General features: G+C 43.2%; 1 protein-coding gene across 1 annotated transcript; it reads right to left on the bottom strand.

Annotated features, from left to right (window-relative positions):
* Window positions 1-12,831: 12,831 nt before the first annotated feature.
* LOC116915081 (beta-defensin 40-like) lies at window positions 12,832-16,096 on the bottom strand. Its single transcript, XM_032919505.1, has 2 exons — window positions 16,036-16,096; window positions 12,832-12,992 (listed from the first exon to the last, which is right to left on the bottom strand). Exons 1-2 carry the CDS (start codon window positions 16,094-16,096, stop codon window positions 12,832-12,834), a joined length of 222 nt encoding a protein of 73 aa, XP_032775396.1.
* Window positions 16,097-16,610: the final 514 nt, after the last annotated feature.

Below are 16,610 nucleotides of genomic sequence, written 5' to 3'. Positions count from 1 at the left end.
TTGGCAAGAGAAGGTAGTGGATCCTTATGGTTCCCACAGGGTCTAGAGCAGAAAGGAGGCAGAAAGGAGGAGAGACTTTCATGATGTGCAGGTGACTGTGACAACCCAAGGCCCGACCGAGTGTGGCCTCATTTAATGGGACAGGATCTTCTATGCTCATGGATACCCATAAGGGAGGAGCTGCAGCCCAGAGTAAGGCCTCGACACTCAGGCCTCCTGCTATTTGTCCAGAGGCTTCTGCAATTCTGTGAGAATGTATTTTTGGATGTGATTCGATTCATCTCTCATCTTCAGAACCCTGGGTCAGGGCCTGCTGTCAGGCAGCCCCAAGCAGGACTCAGAGAGTTAGGGAGAGGGAGCTTGGCAGTCCAAGCACCCGTGACTTATGATGCCAGCAGAGATCTTAACCAACAGAATACGGGCAGATATTCCAGAGATGGGAAAGGTTCCTTGTGTCCTCTATGTCTAGGTGGACATTGAGTATCTGGTCCTAACTCACTTGGTTTGGAAGGGCAGTGGCACCTTGCCTGCTGTAGTATGTGTGTGTGTGTGTGTGTGTGTGTGTGTGTGTGTGTGTGTGAGAGAGAGAGAGAGAGAGAGAGAGAGAGAGAGAGAGAGAGAGAGAGAGAGAGAGAGAGAGAGATCTCACTGGGTATGAATGTGGCCTTTCTGTGAGAAGACCTTCCTTCCTGTGAGCTAGGAACACTTTCGGCACAGGTGTGTTCTTTATGTGCAAATAAAACTCGGGAAGTGGGAAGTGGAAGATTCCAGAATCTGCCGGTAAGTAAGCCATGGATGACAGGCTCTTACCATGTGTCTCTGGGGACAGCTCACAGATTCGGAGGGTTGCCACTTTAAGCCATGGAGCTAGGATGTGCTCTCCTGATGTTCCTTCATATCTAGGACTGTCAGTCATTTTCCTAGAATTGTCAGTCGTTCTCCCGGGCCCTTGCACTCCTGGCTTTGACAGATGCCTCAGCTTCTGTGAGAGCTTACCTGGGTGATCTGGGGGAAGAGTAGCTGAACAGCAGAATCAGAAAGTAGTGGATCTGTATCATTTCAACCGTGTCTAGAATGCAGGTCTCGAGATGCCAATCACACAGTGGTGTCGCAAAGCCCTGCTGTGGCTGTGTTTATATGGGCCAGGAATGCACATCTCTATAGCTGTGCATGATATTGCAATCCAGAGTGAGGTTCCAATAAGCACCCCTCTGTCCCCTGATGAGTCTCCAATTTTGTGGGCAACATGGCTTTGCGGTTAAATTTTGCCTTTATCCTGGACACTCCAAGTCAGTGTCTCCTTCCAGACCCGTTATGGTTCTCAGTCTGGGTGTAATTCTGGCAAGAATTCCCACATCAGGGCCCCTCCCACTCCAGGGGAAAGAAGGCTCAGCAATAAGCCAGTTTCTGTGTGCGTTCAGACTGGTGCTGCACGGTGCTGTATAACTTTCTTCCAGTAGGGGTCCCAGCAGCTCCATTCTTGCAAACTTGTAATCCTAGGGTGGCTTCAACTCAGAACGCTAACACCCAACCTGGCCAGCAGAGGGCAGCAGTGCATTCCACTCAGAACTGTAGCTACAGTTTGTGTAAGTCACCAACGGTTCATGAAGATTCCGTTTACCGCCCCCTCCCCGCCCCCACTTGAAAGTAATATTTGAAATCTTTGAGAAGTCCATCGTGTGTGCTGTGTATTTTCACCTATCCACTCCTGTTCTCTTTAACGTCCCTTGGATGCTCCTTTCCATGCTCATCCCAAATTCATGCATTTAAAAAATTTGTAAAATAACCCATTGAGAGGAATATACACATGGGTGTTGGGTTACCTATAGAGCTAAGGACAAACTACTAATGGTATATCCCCCAAAGAGAAACAACGTTCCTCTCTCAGCAATCATCCACTTTCTATTTTTTTTTTTTTTGGTATTGTTTGTGCTTTTGAGTTTAAGACAATGCGTTTTGTTTTCTGTAAGCGGAAACACCTTTTCCTGTTTGCCTCTAGTCTAACACGTTGAGATTTATCTTCCAGTATTTAACCCAACTTGATTTTGTGTTAACGTAAGACTCCAGATGAAGGGCTCAGAGTCTGAAACCCAGTCTCCGGAACTCCTCCTGTGATTGGCTGAATCACGACGTAAAGTTTTGACTCTAGTAACATGAGGGTACGGACTAGGAATTAGAAGGGTTCTAATGTATGGCTGATGGGCAGGGGAACTGTGGGTACCTTATAAAGAGCCCAATGAAGCTTACATACACCTTCTGAGAGTGTCTGAACATTTGAAATATTTAGGGGACATTGATTTCTCAAGTTTCTGCCAGGAGAATCAGTGTACCCACCCATCTGAAGATGCGACGAACTCTCTTTGCCTGAGGAGATGCTGATCACCATAAGGCTTTGAGTCTCCTGATGACATTCCTACCAGATACCTCTCGATTTGGACTCCCAGACGTCTCCTCAACGTGAGACACACAGTGTGACCAACTGAGAGGTAAAGAGTCCTCTAAAGCGCTGATTCAATTTCCTAGCGAGTAGAAAGTAAAGTGGGAGCAGTGCGTGGCAGTGGTTTTAATGTGCATGTGTCAATGGAAACAAAGCAAGAATCCCAGTTAGAGCAGGCCATAATTAACAATATCCGCCTGGCTCCCACCCGCTCTCCTTTCGATGTCGTGTCTCGGTGAGGTAGACGTTGCAGTTCCGTGCTTAGTCGTTTGGATGACTCATGGCCTGCAGGCTCCATGTGTCCACTATTGCGAGTGAAAATTCATCTCTCTTGGTCAGTCTAAGGCTTGTTGAATTGCCCGCCATACCACGTGACAGCATCTTCCCTCAGCGGTCATTTGTCCTTCCTCTTCACTGAGCGGCAGTGTTGACCGACTGGCCTCCTTACTCCAAACGCGTCAAAATACCTGCACTCTTTAGAACAGAATCGAAATTCACAAAGAACTCATTTTAGCCACAGGAAGGCATGTTTCAAGGAACGATCGGCTTTATTCAGAGGGTGATTGTGAGTGCTCTACACGGCCTTTTGAGCCTTTCAGATTATTCGCAGAACCGACTCCTTCCTCTAAGACAGGTGCTAGTTTGCTTTTGAAATGCATAGCGTGGGTTGGGGTAGTAACATTTTCCTCCGATATTCTGCCAATCTTTATGGAGGGATACAAAGGCCACATGAGCCAGTGTTCAGAGATGATGGGAGTTCTAGGCGGATGAGTAGCCAGTGCTACTCCAAGGCGTGATTGTGGCCATGTTTACAGGCATCAGGATAGCATGCCTCCAAAGATTAGTGGGTCTTTGGTGATATTGGAATCCAGTGTATATCCCCAATGATCAAAATTCCTGTCAGTTGCCCTGAGTTGTTTACAGTCCTGTGGGCACTGTGTCTTTATTTGAATATGGGTGGATTTTGTGTCATTTTGGGTACCCTGAGTCGGTATCTCATGCCGGCTTACTGTGTTCTCAAGGTTAGGTAGTACGGAAAGGTTTCAGGCAATGAAGCTCATCATATGCTCCCCTCTGTTAAAAATGACTATGATTGTGTAAATAGCATTTTAGGTTATCAGTATCAAGCACTAATTCCTGGTTATGGTAGACAAACAGGAGAGGCTGTGTAAAGGGCATTAACAGCCCCCCAGAGTCATCAAGAGATCATAACAACTACCTGAGCCAGTTGCCAGGAATAAGGGTTCAGCTTGTGCCATAGGACTGGTTCAATGAGGACTCTGGTTTCTCATGCAGTTCCCATTGCATGAGAAACCAGAACAGACACAACAGCGAATCTCCCTCTGTCCCAAGGCATGGACCTTTCAGATCTTTTGATACAGTCATTGTACCAGTAGGAGAGGGGGAAGGGAGAGAGGGAAAGAGAGAGAGAGAAGGAGAAAGGGAGAAAGAGAGGGAGAGAGAATGAGAACACAGAAAGAGAAAAGGATGAGAAAATTTAAAGAGTTTAAATAGATGGGTGGAAATAGAGACATGGGCTGTAAAAAGACGGACACCCATAACTGTGGGGAGACAGAGTCACTGAGACAAGAATGAAGCAGACGTACAAGAGCAAAGATTGAGCTTCCTTCCTTCCTTCCTTCCTTCCTTCCTTCCTTCCTTCCTTTTTATTTCTCTCTTTCTCTCTCCCTCCCTTCTTCGTTCGTTCCTTCCTCTATCTTATGTGTATGAGATATACATAATTGTAGTGTGCATGTGCCACGGCATGTGTGAGATCACAGACCCCTTTTGGACATGGGTCTTCTCCTTCCACTGTAAGTTCCACAGATCTAAGTCAGGCTGTCTGGCTTGCACAGCGAGTGCTTTTACCTGCCAATTTATCCCGCAGGCTCTGTCCTTTAAGCAACAACAACAACAACAACAACAACAACAACAACAACAAAAGCCCTATCATTTGGCCTCATGGTTTTCCTAAACGTAACACATGCCCTGGTAGTAGAGGAGAGGAGTCTCAGTCACAAGTTAGGTCACAGGAGAGTCTGGGAAAGAAAGAACTTTGGTGTTCGTTCATTCAGTACCTTGAGAGGTTGTGTCTTCCCCAGAGCTCTACCGTAGCAAATTCCTCAAACACACAACTTGAGTCTAGTGAACCAAACTGAACTGGAGAGTTTATTATTCTCCAGGTCATGAACTCTCTCATCATTGATTCTAGCACATGCATTTTGCTCCCATGTCTATGAGGTCGTCTTCCGCAGTTTGGAGTTCAGCGAGAGGCATAAAGTGGACTCTGTCAACACACTTTCTGGGTTAGCAGTTGAGGAACCAAGACTTACAAAAAAGACCGGATAGGTGATTCTATGGTGTCATACAGAGACCACTGAAAGGAACTCAAAAGTGACAGCCCCAGAGGAGTCCTGAGGCTCTGGACCACAGTGTATGTTGGAATTCAGGGGATACTACTGGCTAGTTTCAGGGGTATCTATGGAAAGTTTATCAGGGAGGCTTGCTAAGCTCTCTGGAGACACAATTCCTTTAAAAACTGAACAGATGAGTAGTGTGAGGTCTCATCATGGGAATAAATAGATACAGTCTCATGTCTGCCACTTTCTCTTGTGCTGTTTGAATCCCGGTCCTTCAGAGAGGCATTTAGCATAAGAACTGAGCTGTCTAGGAGGTCTTACCACCTTCTCTCTTTCCTACTTTCATGACTACAGACATTTCTGCAACTTAGTGTTTTTTTTTTTTCTTCAAAACTGGGATGACATTATTATTAGGCAGTTGTTACGTAGCTGAAGCAAGACAAGAAATAGAACCTCATAGAAGGCGGTTGCTAGGCATGATCCTTCACATCACAAAGTGAAAGGAAAACTATGTCCCAGAAAGGGACTTGGGGGATTGGAATTTCCTGCTCCTAGTCAAGTAGGTGCTTGGTTCTAATGGTTATGTTTATAGAGCTCCAACCATCCTGTGACAATTTTTTGGTTAATTTCTCACAAGTGGACCGTCATTCCAGTTTGAGAGTTTGTTATCCTGCATTCCTCAGCAGAGTATGGGGAAACAGGGTCCTTCCCTGAACCTTCCATTTTGTGAGTAGCTATGGCCATGGTCACCATGAACACTGAGGTGAATAGGGCAGGGCAGGTGGTTAGGTGGGCCACTCCAGAGATGTGTGCTAAGAGTGCTCCCATAGATCCAGTTGCATCTGTTTCAGCGTAAGGCGCCAAGCTGGTGAGAGAACCCGCTTTCCTCATCCCTGATGGCATAAGCATGGCCTCACATCAGATATCTCCAGAGGGAGTCACAAATCAGGGACCAAGGATCAGGGACGAGGACACCAAGCTCGACTGGGATGGAAAGGAACACCTGACAGAGATACCCGAGAGGTCAGAGGGCAGTGAGACTGCATAAATAAAGGGATGCTAAACTAGGTCACTACTGGAGAGCATAGTGTGTGTGTGTGTGTGTGTGTGTGTGTGTGTGTGTGTGTATGTGTGTGTGTGTGTACAGACATATTACTCTCTTTTTGTACACCTACTTTGAATTTTGTAGATTTTTTTCAATTTAGGAGTTATATGACTTTTTTGTCTCTGAAAATATGTCCTCTGTATTCTTTGGTAATTTATTTCCGTCATTGTTTCCTGTATTCTCTATGATTTCTTCAGTCATAGAAATTCTTGAGTGACTATCAATGCATTTTTTAACTCTAATTTTGTATCTCTCCCTCCTTCCTACTTCTTCTGCACTATAATTTGTCTTTCATATTCTTAAATTATTTTCAAATACTGGCTTTGACAGTCAAAGTGTGGAGTTGGGAGGGGGCTGATGAAGAATTCCATTGGGGGCCACAAGAAGCTGGTGAAAAAACTCTATGGGGGCTACAAAAGATCATTGGAAAAAAGGAAAGGGAAATCACACATGCACATGTACACGCACTGGATCGATGAATCAAACTTCAACAAGATCAAAAGGCAAGCTCCTACAAGTAAGCACCAACAACTTTATTTTTCTCCCACAGCATATACATCCAGCAAAATCTTTCAGACAGCATAGAAATTACAACGTGATTGCATACTATATTTCTTTTAGTGAGTAATTATGAAAAAACCCAGTGTGTTCCCTAATACCTTTACATAAAAATTATGTAGTACAGGTAATGAAAACAAATTGTTCTCCCAAACCCACGCATATTTGTAAGTATTGCCAGTAAATCTTAAACTGATAATATTTTCTTCAAATTATCTGATTTTTAATACAACATTTTCTTCTTGCCTCATGGATCTAATAGCTCATGGGCCATTCACACTTGTTTCCTGAAGTGCTGCTGTTTTCCCTCAGGGGTTGCTTGTGCATTTACCTTTATAGAGCAAGACCAAAGCTGTGTTCTAGGGAGGCGAAACATACGTCCAAGCGAAATGTACTTCCAAGCTGTTTCACTGGAAGATGACATCTTGCCATAGGGAAAATTGATAAATTATGAGTTTTAAGATATAGTGTACTGGTATATTTAAACTACAGTTGAACATGGGCCTATAAGAAGGCATAACATAAATCATTGAAGCTCTACTTCCAACAGAAAGACAGGGCATCAAGTGAGGGATGGGATTGCTATCCCACAGCCAAAACTCTGACCCATAAGTCTTCCTGTCTGTAAGAACTACAGGGATGGAAATGGAGAATGTGCACCCAACCAATGAACAGAAACTGCTGATCCCTATGGTTGAATTAGGGAGAAGCTGGAGGAAGCTAAGGGGGAGGGCAACCCTGTAGGAGTCCAGCAGCCTCAAATAACCTGGACCCCCGAGATCTCTCAGACACTGGATCACCAAAGAGGCAGCAGACACCAGCTGAGATGAGGGTTCCAACACATATGCAGCAATGGGCTCCTGGGTCTGGGTTCAGTTAGAGAAGATGCACCTAACCTCAAGAGAGAGACTGGAGGGCCCAGGAAGTTTAGAAGTCTGGCAGGGTGGGTACGGTGGGGACATCCTTGTGGAGTCAGGGTTGGGGGGAATGAAGGGGGAGAATGGGGAGGAGGTCTGGGATGTGGAACTCTCAGGGGTGGACTGGGAGGGGAATAAAATCGAGAGAAAAAAAAGAAAGCATAACATATTTCTTAATGTTGGTCTTCTTTGTTGCCTTGGCTGGCCAAGGGTCCCTAGTGTTTGCCCCAACAGGATGTTCAGAATATGTTTGTGTTTGACTTGCTTTGTGTTCTTTTACATCCTGATAAGTCAGGAAAAGTCTTAGAAAACAAAGTTAACCTCACAGACCCAAGAGAAGAGAGGCACAATATAGAATGTAGGGTTTTCCAGGGGGATCCTGGTAGTGAGAAGACTCATCCCAGCCTCGGGAGAAGAAACTTAGTGGGAGTTTCTTTAAGGAGCACAGTCCAATGCATGGTTTGCAGTGGTAAGCTCTAGTTTGGAAAAATTCTGTGGGTTTTGGGCTTCAGAGTTGTCCATGGTTCCCTGGATCCTGAATATTGAGTGACTTAAAATAAACAAGGAAGGACCGCCTCCTGCAGTTTGTGGTTTGATGGGGGAGGAAGCTCAAGTCCGTCTACTTTGTGTGTTACAGGAGCCCCTAAGGAGCCGTGTTAATTTTAAGAAATGACGGCCCCCTGGAGAAGCATTTTTCTTCATAGCAGAAAGTTGGTTTTAATTTTTTCCTTTTTGTAACATCAGAATATATTCGTATGAAGCAAATGTAAATATAACACAGTGTTTACAGCAGAAGATGTTAAGGAAGTGGGTTATTCTTTACCTACGTCGATCGTGTCAGAGAAAACACACCTTGTGAGGAGGGAAGCAATCTTCAGTAGAGCCCCTGCGTAGGAGGACTGGGGTTCTTTCTGGGGACTCCATTGTGTACTCTTTCCAAGTCTTCACAACTAGTGAGCCCCTTCCACGAATTTAGCCCCATTCTCTTGGCACCCGCACTTGTCTTGCTGGAATATTTTACAAACAGATTTTTGGATCTAAACTTTAGCCATCCATGCATTATTTACTCAATTAATTAACTAATTACTTAATAAGTATTGAACGTATTTTTATTTATTTTTGATTTTTATCCTTTTCTACTTCCCTTGACCTCAAATCGTCCCATATGATCCTCATTGCTCTCTTTAAATTCATGCTCCTCCCTTTTTTCACTAATTGTTTTTAATATACATATTACTAAATGTAATCTGTTCAATCTGTATAACACTACTTTGACATAATTTTTCAGGGCCGACCTTTGATATTGGACAACCAGTTGGTATGGTCTAGCCTGCTCTCAGCATTCTTGGTGGACTGTAGTTCTTTGTGTAGGGTTGAAACCTTGTGGGCTTTGCCCCTATCCACTTGGCATGCCCATTGGTGTCCTCCTTGTTCAGCTCATGTGTAGACAGTTGTGTTGGTAAGAATTTGTGGGTATAGTCCCTGACATTCATAAGAGACACAATCTGACAGCAAATCCCTGATTTATAATCTTTCTGTCCACTTCAGTGTATTAACTCTGAACCTTAGGTGTGTTTTAGAAGAGTCACTTGGAACTAAGTTTCACAATGCTGCATTTTAATTATTTCCAGTGGTTTTCTGAAATGGTCTCCACCTATTGAAAAGAGAGGTTTCCTTGGTCAGGGGCGAAGACTATACTTATTTGTGGGTATATAGACAAATGTTTGGAAAGTTGTTAGAGATCATGCTGCCTTAGTAAAGTTGTAGTTGTAAGCTCTTTTTTTCAAGATGCACAACTTCACTAACCCTGGGTAGCTGGCTAGGTTTCCAGTACCAAGCATGATTTCCCTCTTGTTGAGCAGGTCTTAAGTGCAATTAGAGAACTGTTGGTTACTGTCAATCTGTGTGTATCATTACTGTGCTGTTTGAGTTTTGAATTAGAGATCCACCTGCCTCTGTCTCCTGAATGTTGGAATTAAAGGCATGGTCCTTGATTAAATATATATATGTATATTATATATGTATGTATTTATTTATCTCATTTATATGAGTACACTGTAGCTGTCTTCAGACACACCAGAAGAGGGTATTGGATTCCAGTATAGATGGTTGTGAGCCACCATGTGGTTGCTGGGAATTGAACTCAGGACCTCTGGAAGAGCAGCCAGTGTTCGTAACTTCAGAGCCATCTCTCCAGCCCTGATTAGGTTTATTACTAGATGTTTCTTTTCCCTTTCTTTTCCTTTCATTTCCTTTCCTCACTTCCCTTCCTTTCCTTTTTTTCCCTTTTCTCTCTTCCCTCCCCTTCTCTTTTTTTTGAGGCTATTGTGAATGGGTGTAGCCATTATTGCCTCTTCTATGTGTTTCTTGGTGGTATACAGTAAAGATATTTATTTGTTCAAGTTGATTCTGTATCCTGTCAAATTTCCGAGTTCATTTAACATTTCTAGAAGTTTTCTGGCAGAATTTTTAGGCTATTTGACATATACTGTTTGATCATCTGCAAACAGGGGTAGTTTGATTTCTTCTTTCTGTATTTACATCCCCTTACTTTCATTATTGCTCTGGCTAGTGCTTCAAGTACAATATTGAAAGGAATGAAGATCATTCCTGTCTCATTCCTGACTTCAGTTGCATTGCTTCAAGCCTGCCTCCATTTAATATATTGCCTGTGGGATTTTGTATATAACTTTTGTTATATCGAGGTACGTTCCCTCTTGTTCTATATTCTCCAGGACTTATATCATGAAGGCATGCTAGATATAGTCAAAGGCCTTTTCTCTACCCATTGAGATGATATTGTGGATTTTTTTACCTTTAAATATTCTTATGTGATTTATTGAATTTATTGACCTGTATATGTTGCACCTTCCCTGAGTTTCAGGGAAAAAGTCAACTCGGTCATGGTGGATCATCTTTTTGATATAGGTCTGTATTCCGTTTGAAAGTATTTTATTGAGTATTTTTGTTTCTTTCTTTGTTGTTTTCAAGATAGGGTTTTTCTGTGTATCTCTGGCTGGTCTGGAACTCTCTCTGTAGATTAGGCTGGCTTCAAATTCAGAGATCCACCTGCCGTTGCCTCCCTAATGCTGGAATCAAAGGCCTGTTCCATCGGGCTGTTTGATGAGTATTTTTCAGTCCATATTCATCAGGGATATTGGCTTGAAGTTTTCAGTTTTCTTCCTTCCTTCCTTCCTTCCTTCCTTCCTTCCTTCCTTCCTTCTCTCTCTCTCTCTCTCTCTCTCTCTCTCTCTCTCTCTTCCTTCCTTTCTTCCTTCCTTTCTTTCTGTTGTTTCTTTACCTGGTTTTGATATTAGAGTAATCGCGGATTCATGAAGGAGGTTGGGAGTGTTCCTTTCCTTCCTTTCTCCCCCCACCCCTTCCTCCTTACCTTCCTTCCTCCATCCCTCCATCCCTTTCCTTGTCTTCTTTTTTCTTCTTTAAAAATGGCTATGGCACTTATTCGGAAGTCTTGCAGAATTCTGCTGTGCATCTATCTGGTGTTGGATTTTTCTTTTTCATTTTTTTACTATTTAAAATGATTTTTAAAAATATAAATATATTTTTGATCATATTCTTCCCCTCTGCCAAGTCCTTCCAGATCCTCTCTTTCTCCTTATCCATACAACTTTAAGTTCTTTTTCAAAAACAAAACAAAACAACCAAAAATCCCCAACACAACAAACTCTCAAAACCTAGAAAACAAAACACAATATTCAAAATTAAAAACGTTTTATTTTATTGGTCAAACTGTCTGTCTTTGTGCCAATACCATTGAACTACCTGAGGACCCAGCTATACCTCTCTTGGGCATATACCCAAAAGATGCCCCAACATTTAACAAAGACACATGCTCCACTATGTTCATAGCAGCCTTATTTATAATAGCCAGAAGCTGGAAAGAACCCAGATGCCCTTCAACAGAGGAATGGATACAGAACATGTGGTTCATCTACACAATGGAATACTACTCAGCTATCAAAAACAATGACTTTATGAAATTCATAGGCAAATGGATGGAACTGGAAAATATCTTCCTGAGTGAGGTAACCCAATCACAGAAAAACACACATGGTATGCACTCATTAATAAGTGACTCTTAGCCCAAATGCTTGAATTACTCTAGATGCACAGAACACATGAAACTCAAGAAGGATGATGAAAATGTGAATGCTTCACTCCTTCTTTAAAAGGGGAACAAGGATACCCTTAGGAGGGAATAAGGAGGCAAAGTTTAGAACAGAGGCTGAAGGAACACCCAGAGCCTGCCCCACATGTGGCCCATACATATACAGCCACCAAACTAGATAAGATGGATGAAGCAAAGAAGTGCAGGTCGACAGGAACCGGATGTAGATCTCTCATGAGAGACACAGCCGGAATATGGGAAATACTTAGGCGAATGTCAGCAACAAACCACTGAACTGAGAACGGGACTCCTGTTGAAGGAATCAGAGAAAGGACTGAAAGAGCTGAAAGGGCTTGAGACCCCATATGAACAACAATGCCAACCAATCAGAGCTTCCAGGGGCTAAGCCACTCCCCAAAGACTATACATGGACTGACCCTGGGCTCCAAATTCGTAGGTAGCAATGAATAGCCTAGTAAGAACACCAGTGGAAGGGGAAGCCCTTGGTCCTGCCAAGGCTGGACCCCCAGTGAACGGGGTTGTTGGCGGGAGTGTGGTAATGGGGGCAGATGGGGAGGGGAACACCCAATAGAAGGGGAGGGGGAGAGGTTAGGGGGATGCTGGCCTGGAAACCAGGAAAGGGAATAACATTTGAAATGTAAATAAGAAATACCCAATTTAATAAAGATGGAAAAAATAAATCTAAGAAAAAAAAGTAGCTGTGTGTCTTTCCTCCTTCATGTTAGCACATGGAATTACCCTTACTCTCTGCTCACTACACTGGCAGCCTCCTATGTATAAAGTCTTTCTAGATTCATGTGGGAAACAAGTTAGTGGATTACAGGTATAAAGTCATCAGCATCTCTGAAGAGTGTTGCAGGAGTCTTTCTGTTGGTCCCAACGTGGGGTGGGAATCGTGGCCAGTGGATTCGGAAACATAAATACAATGATTATAATTGGGTCCAAAGGAGCCAGTACTTGTGGCTGCAGAGAAACTGCAAATGTGAAGGAGGGACGGGCCCTGACTGCATAAACTAATACAGGTAGAAGTGGCTCTGGGCCCCTGCTTCCTACTTTTGCCACTCGAGTTAACTTTCTATTTGGTCCTCTCTCAATAGTACATTTCTTGAAAAATCAAATGGGATCATATTTGCTTAATTCTTGGCCATAATTTTTTCTTGATCAGACAAGGGCATCTGGCCTGTTCTTCAATGCAGGTGCCCTGAAATGCCCATGTTTTCTCAACATAATACAGATTCATTGAAGACTCATTTTTAGTATGAAGAAGCTACACTTCAGAGTGTTTTCCTTTATTGAAGCAATGGTTACACGTTGTTCACGTGACTCCTGGTAAACCAACGACGTTTTTGGCAACAGCTGCCTTTTCCTGAATAACAGGTGCTAATTAGAACAAAAAACCACGGGCATTTGTGCATGTGACAGTTGTTTTTTCCTCGGACACATTTCATTGTGTCAAGGCCAGCACCTGCAAAAAAAAAAAAGGAACAGGAGAACCTCAGATGTAGTGATCTTTAGCACTATAGCTGTAGTGATCTTTAGCACGCTTGATGAGGTCACAAGACCGCTACACAAATTCTACTATTTAAAGAAAAAAATTCCACAACTGAAAATCTGAGCTGAACTAACTTACGAGGGTGAGTCCCACAGCTCAATAGCTATATGGATTTGTGGTTATTACACTAGGAAGAGCAAATGAAGGACACTTTCTTTTCTATTAATTTTGAGACAAGGAAGATCCACCATCTCTGGCCGTAGCGCACTCTCATCACCACAAACTCCTCCGTGGGACAGTGGAGCTATGGTGGTGGGAGGACATGGAGCGACACTCTGATGTCCCACCCCAGCACTATCTCAGAGAAGCATCACAGCCTAAACCACTCACTTGCTCATACTAAATCCCTCTTCCTGAGCTCTGTCTCACAGCCTTTCTCTACATTCTATGGGTTCTCACTTCTGTGGTGTGATTGTTGAAAGAGCCATGAGCTAAATCTAATGTTGGCTTTTACAACGATCATTCCCAGTCGGACCCTCCTGAGGTGACCACCTTCAGGTTTTGTTTCCTTTTGTGGTGTTGCTTGTGCTGAGAAGATTCTAAGAGCATGATCAGCATATTCTGTGTTCCCTGTGTTCACTGTGTTCCCTGGTGAAGTGCTTGCAGCTGATTGTCTGACACTAGAGCGAGCAGTAGAAATCAAGTTTTGAAAGCTCTTCGACAGGGGCCCACATTGCTTTGTTTCTCCTAATGACATCATCAATCTAAGTATTCCTATGTGTGCTCCTCCTCTTTGTTTTCGATCAGTGTATTTGTTGTGTATTTAAATGATTAAATTGACAGAATCTTGAGAGTCCTTTGGGAGATGGGCCTCTTGTATGTATGCCTGTGGGAAATGATCTTGATTGTGTTAATTGATGGTAGCCTGACCCATTTTAACTGTGAATGGGGCCCTTCCTAGGCTTGCACCATGGAATATATAAAATGGAGAGACTGAGGAAGCTTGTACTTATTCATGGCTCTCTGAGTTTGGACCATGGCTTTTTGTAGTTTCCTTTCCAGTTGCTATGACAGAATATTCTGACCAAAACAACTTATGAGAGAAAGGGCTTAGTTCATAATTAGAAGTAGAAATCTATCAGTACAAGAATATTAAAGTGGCTGGAACTTGAAATCTATCAGTACAAGGACATTAAGGTGGCTGGAACTTGAAGAAGTTAGTTGACACAACCACAATCAAAAGCAGAGAGAGAGAGAGAGAGAGAGAGAGAGAGAGAAAGAGAGAGAGAGAGATAGAGAGAGAGAGAGAGAGAGAGAGAGCGCGCATGCATGCCAGTGCTTAACTAAACTTCGGAAGTCTCTTATAGTCCAGGCCCTAAACCCTGGAAATGGTGACTTTTTTTAATGGGCAGATCTTCTTCCCTCAGTTAACACAACAAAGACAATCACCTATAGATAACCTAGATAATCCACAACTGATATTCTCCTCCCATGCTGTTCTCAGTTGTGTCAAGGAGACAACAGTATCATGTGGATGCCATGTGACCAGCTCCTTGAAGCTCATATTGCCCTGGTTTTTCTGTATACTGAGTTGGGAGATAAAAAATTTCATTTTCTCCCCTTTGTTGTTCTTCTGAATATTACATCATATCAAAAAATAAACCAAGGCTAAGTAGAGGAAGGTTAAACATAGGACGGTTTTAAGCCAAAGAGAGAATCAGAACACAGTTCATTCAATGTCTCTCTGATCTAACGGATGACAAATGTGAAGTCATTGCTGTTCACAGAGCAGAAAGGCCACAAAGGCAGACCTTGGACCACGATGGAGTCTCCCAGCCCCTTTTCGATTCTCATTCTATTGGAGTACATCCCTAGCTGACCATTGCATCTTGCTGCGCCATACTGGAGGAGCTTGAAGGAGCTCGAGACCCCATATGTACAACAATGCCAAGTAACCAGAGCTTCCAGGGACTAAGCCACTACCTAAAGACTATACATGTACTGACCCTGGACTCTGACCTCATAGGTAGCAATGAATATCCTAGTAAGAGCACCAGTGGAAGGGGAAGCCCTGGGTCCTGCTAAGACTGAACCCCCAGTGAACTAGACTGTCGGGGGGGGGGGCGGCAATGGGGGGAGGGGGAACACCCATAAGGAAGGGGGGGGAGGGAAGGGGATGTTTTCCCGGAAACCGGGAAAGGGAATAACACTCGAAATGTACATAAGAAATATTCAAGTTAATAAAAAAAAAAAAAAAAGAATCACTTTCTGGCTTTCCTTTACCAAATTGTGTTCATCACAAGAAAGTGACTATGGGCTCTGCCTGAAGTAATTCAGTTACATTTTGAGTTCAAGACCTCCTTAATTTGACGATGGTCAACTTGATTCCTGGTCTATTGGACTGTGCTCTTGACTTACTGGTCACCAGTCATAAGACTGGGGTAAACTATCCAAGAAATAGTGATCATAACTCCTTTTTATTTACAAGGAAATTGTAAGGAATGAGTTCAAATGACAGCCCTTGTATTTCATTCAAGGGCTATGCTTCCTACATACAGCCTTTCAAGATATTTGTCATTTGTCACCAAACTACCTAATAAAAAACATCAAGTTCACATTTCTCTTTAGCCAACTGTATTGTGGTCATGTTAATGGTTAAATGGTCCTGTGAAAGGTCATTAAGGAGTGAGTGCCTGTGTCTTGATAGAAATCTGACCTCTTGGTGAGCTATGCCTCCCTGGGGGTAAGAAAGAATGGTTTCTACAAAGAGTATTTTCTAGGGAACCATGACAGGAAGTGGGTTGAAGATCTTGGAAATCTCTATTAATTACTAGCTGGTCAGGCTCATTGCCTGATACCTAGGACACAAGCTGAAGCCCCTGATGTTAATTTGCTACAGGCTTTTGAGCCTTGGAATGCTGTCCTGCTGATCGCTCCTTAGACACCGAACTACTTTTTCATCTATTCTGGGACCCACTGTACTCAGCTCAGGTCAGGGGCAGTTCTTGGTACTTACCTGAGTTCATCTGGAAGCAGGACAGAAAGAGGACCAGCAGCAGAAAGCAGGAGATCTTCATGCTTTCTGCACACAGAGCTGATTAAAGACAAGGCCAGAGCTGGAAAGCTTAGCTCACTGATGAACCCAGAGCACAGAGTGCATCTGTCCTAATAGAGAGGCAGGAATAAGTAACCTCAAAGTTGAGCTTTAAGGAGGGATGGCCATCTAGAGTGACTGTCCAATAGCTGAGCTCTACATTGTTTATCCAGAGGCATCTCAAATCCCGAAATTATTTTGTCTCTGTTGCCTGGGCCTAGATTTTGTTCTCACCTTGGAAATGCCAATTACCTCTTGTCTTAACAGGACTCATAAATGCTCCATAGGAAATACACAATTTCTTTAAACTACGTTTTCTGTCAAGATTTTTAAATTTACCATAATTACACATCGGATGGTTTCCCTCAAAGTTTGCATGCTGGTATATTTACAGTACAGGACTGGATAGGAGGCAGAGGGAAATGTCTTCCCCAGAATTTCATCTTACTATGATTCAAATGGCATCATTTAAAAAATATGGTAGATATACCACAAGC

The sequence above is a fragment of the Rattus rattus genome, chromosome 13, assembly GCF_011064425.1.
Source record: "Rattus rattus isolate New Zealand chromosome 13, Rrattus_CSIRO_v1, whole genome shotgun sequence".
NCBI classification, from domain to species: Eukaryota; Metazoa; Chordata; class Mammalia; order Rodentia; family Muridae; genus Rattus; species Rattus rattus.
This window is presented reverse-complemented; position numbering and strand designations above follow the sequence as displayed.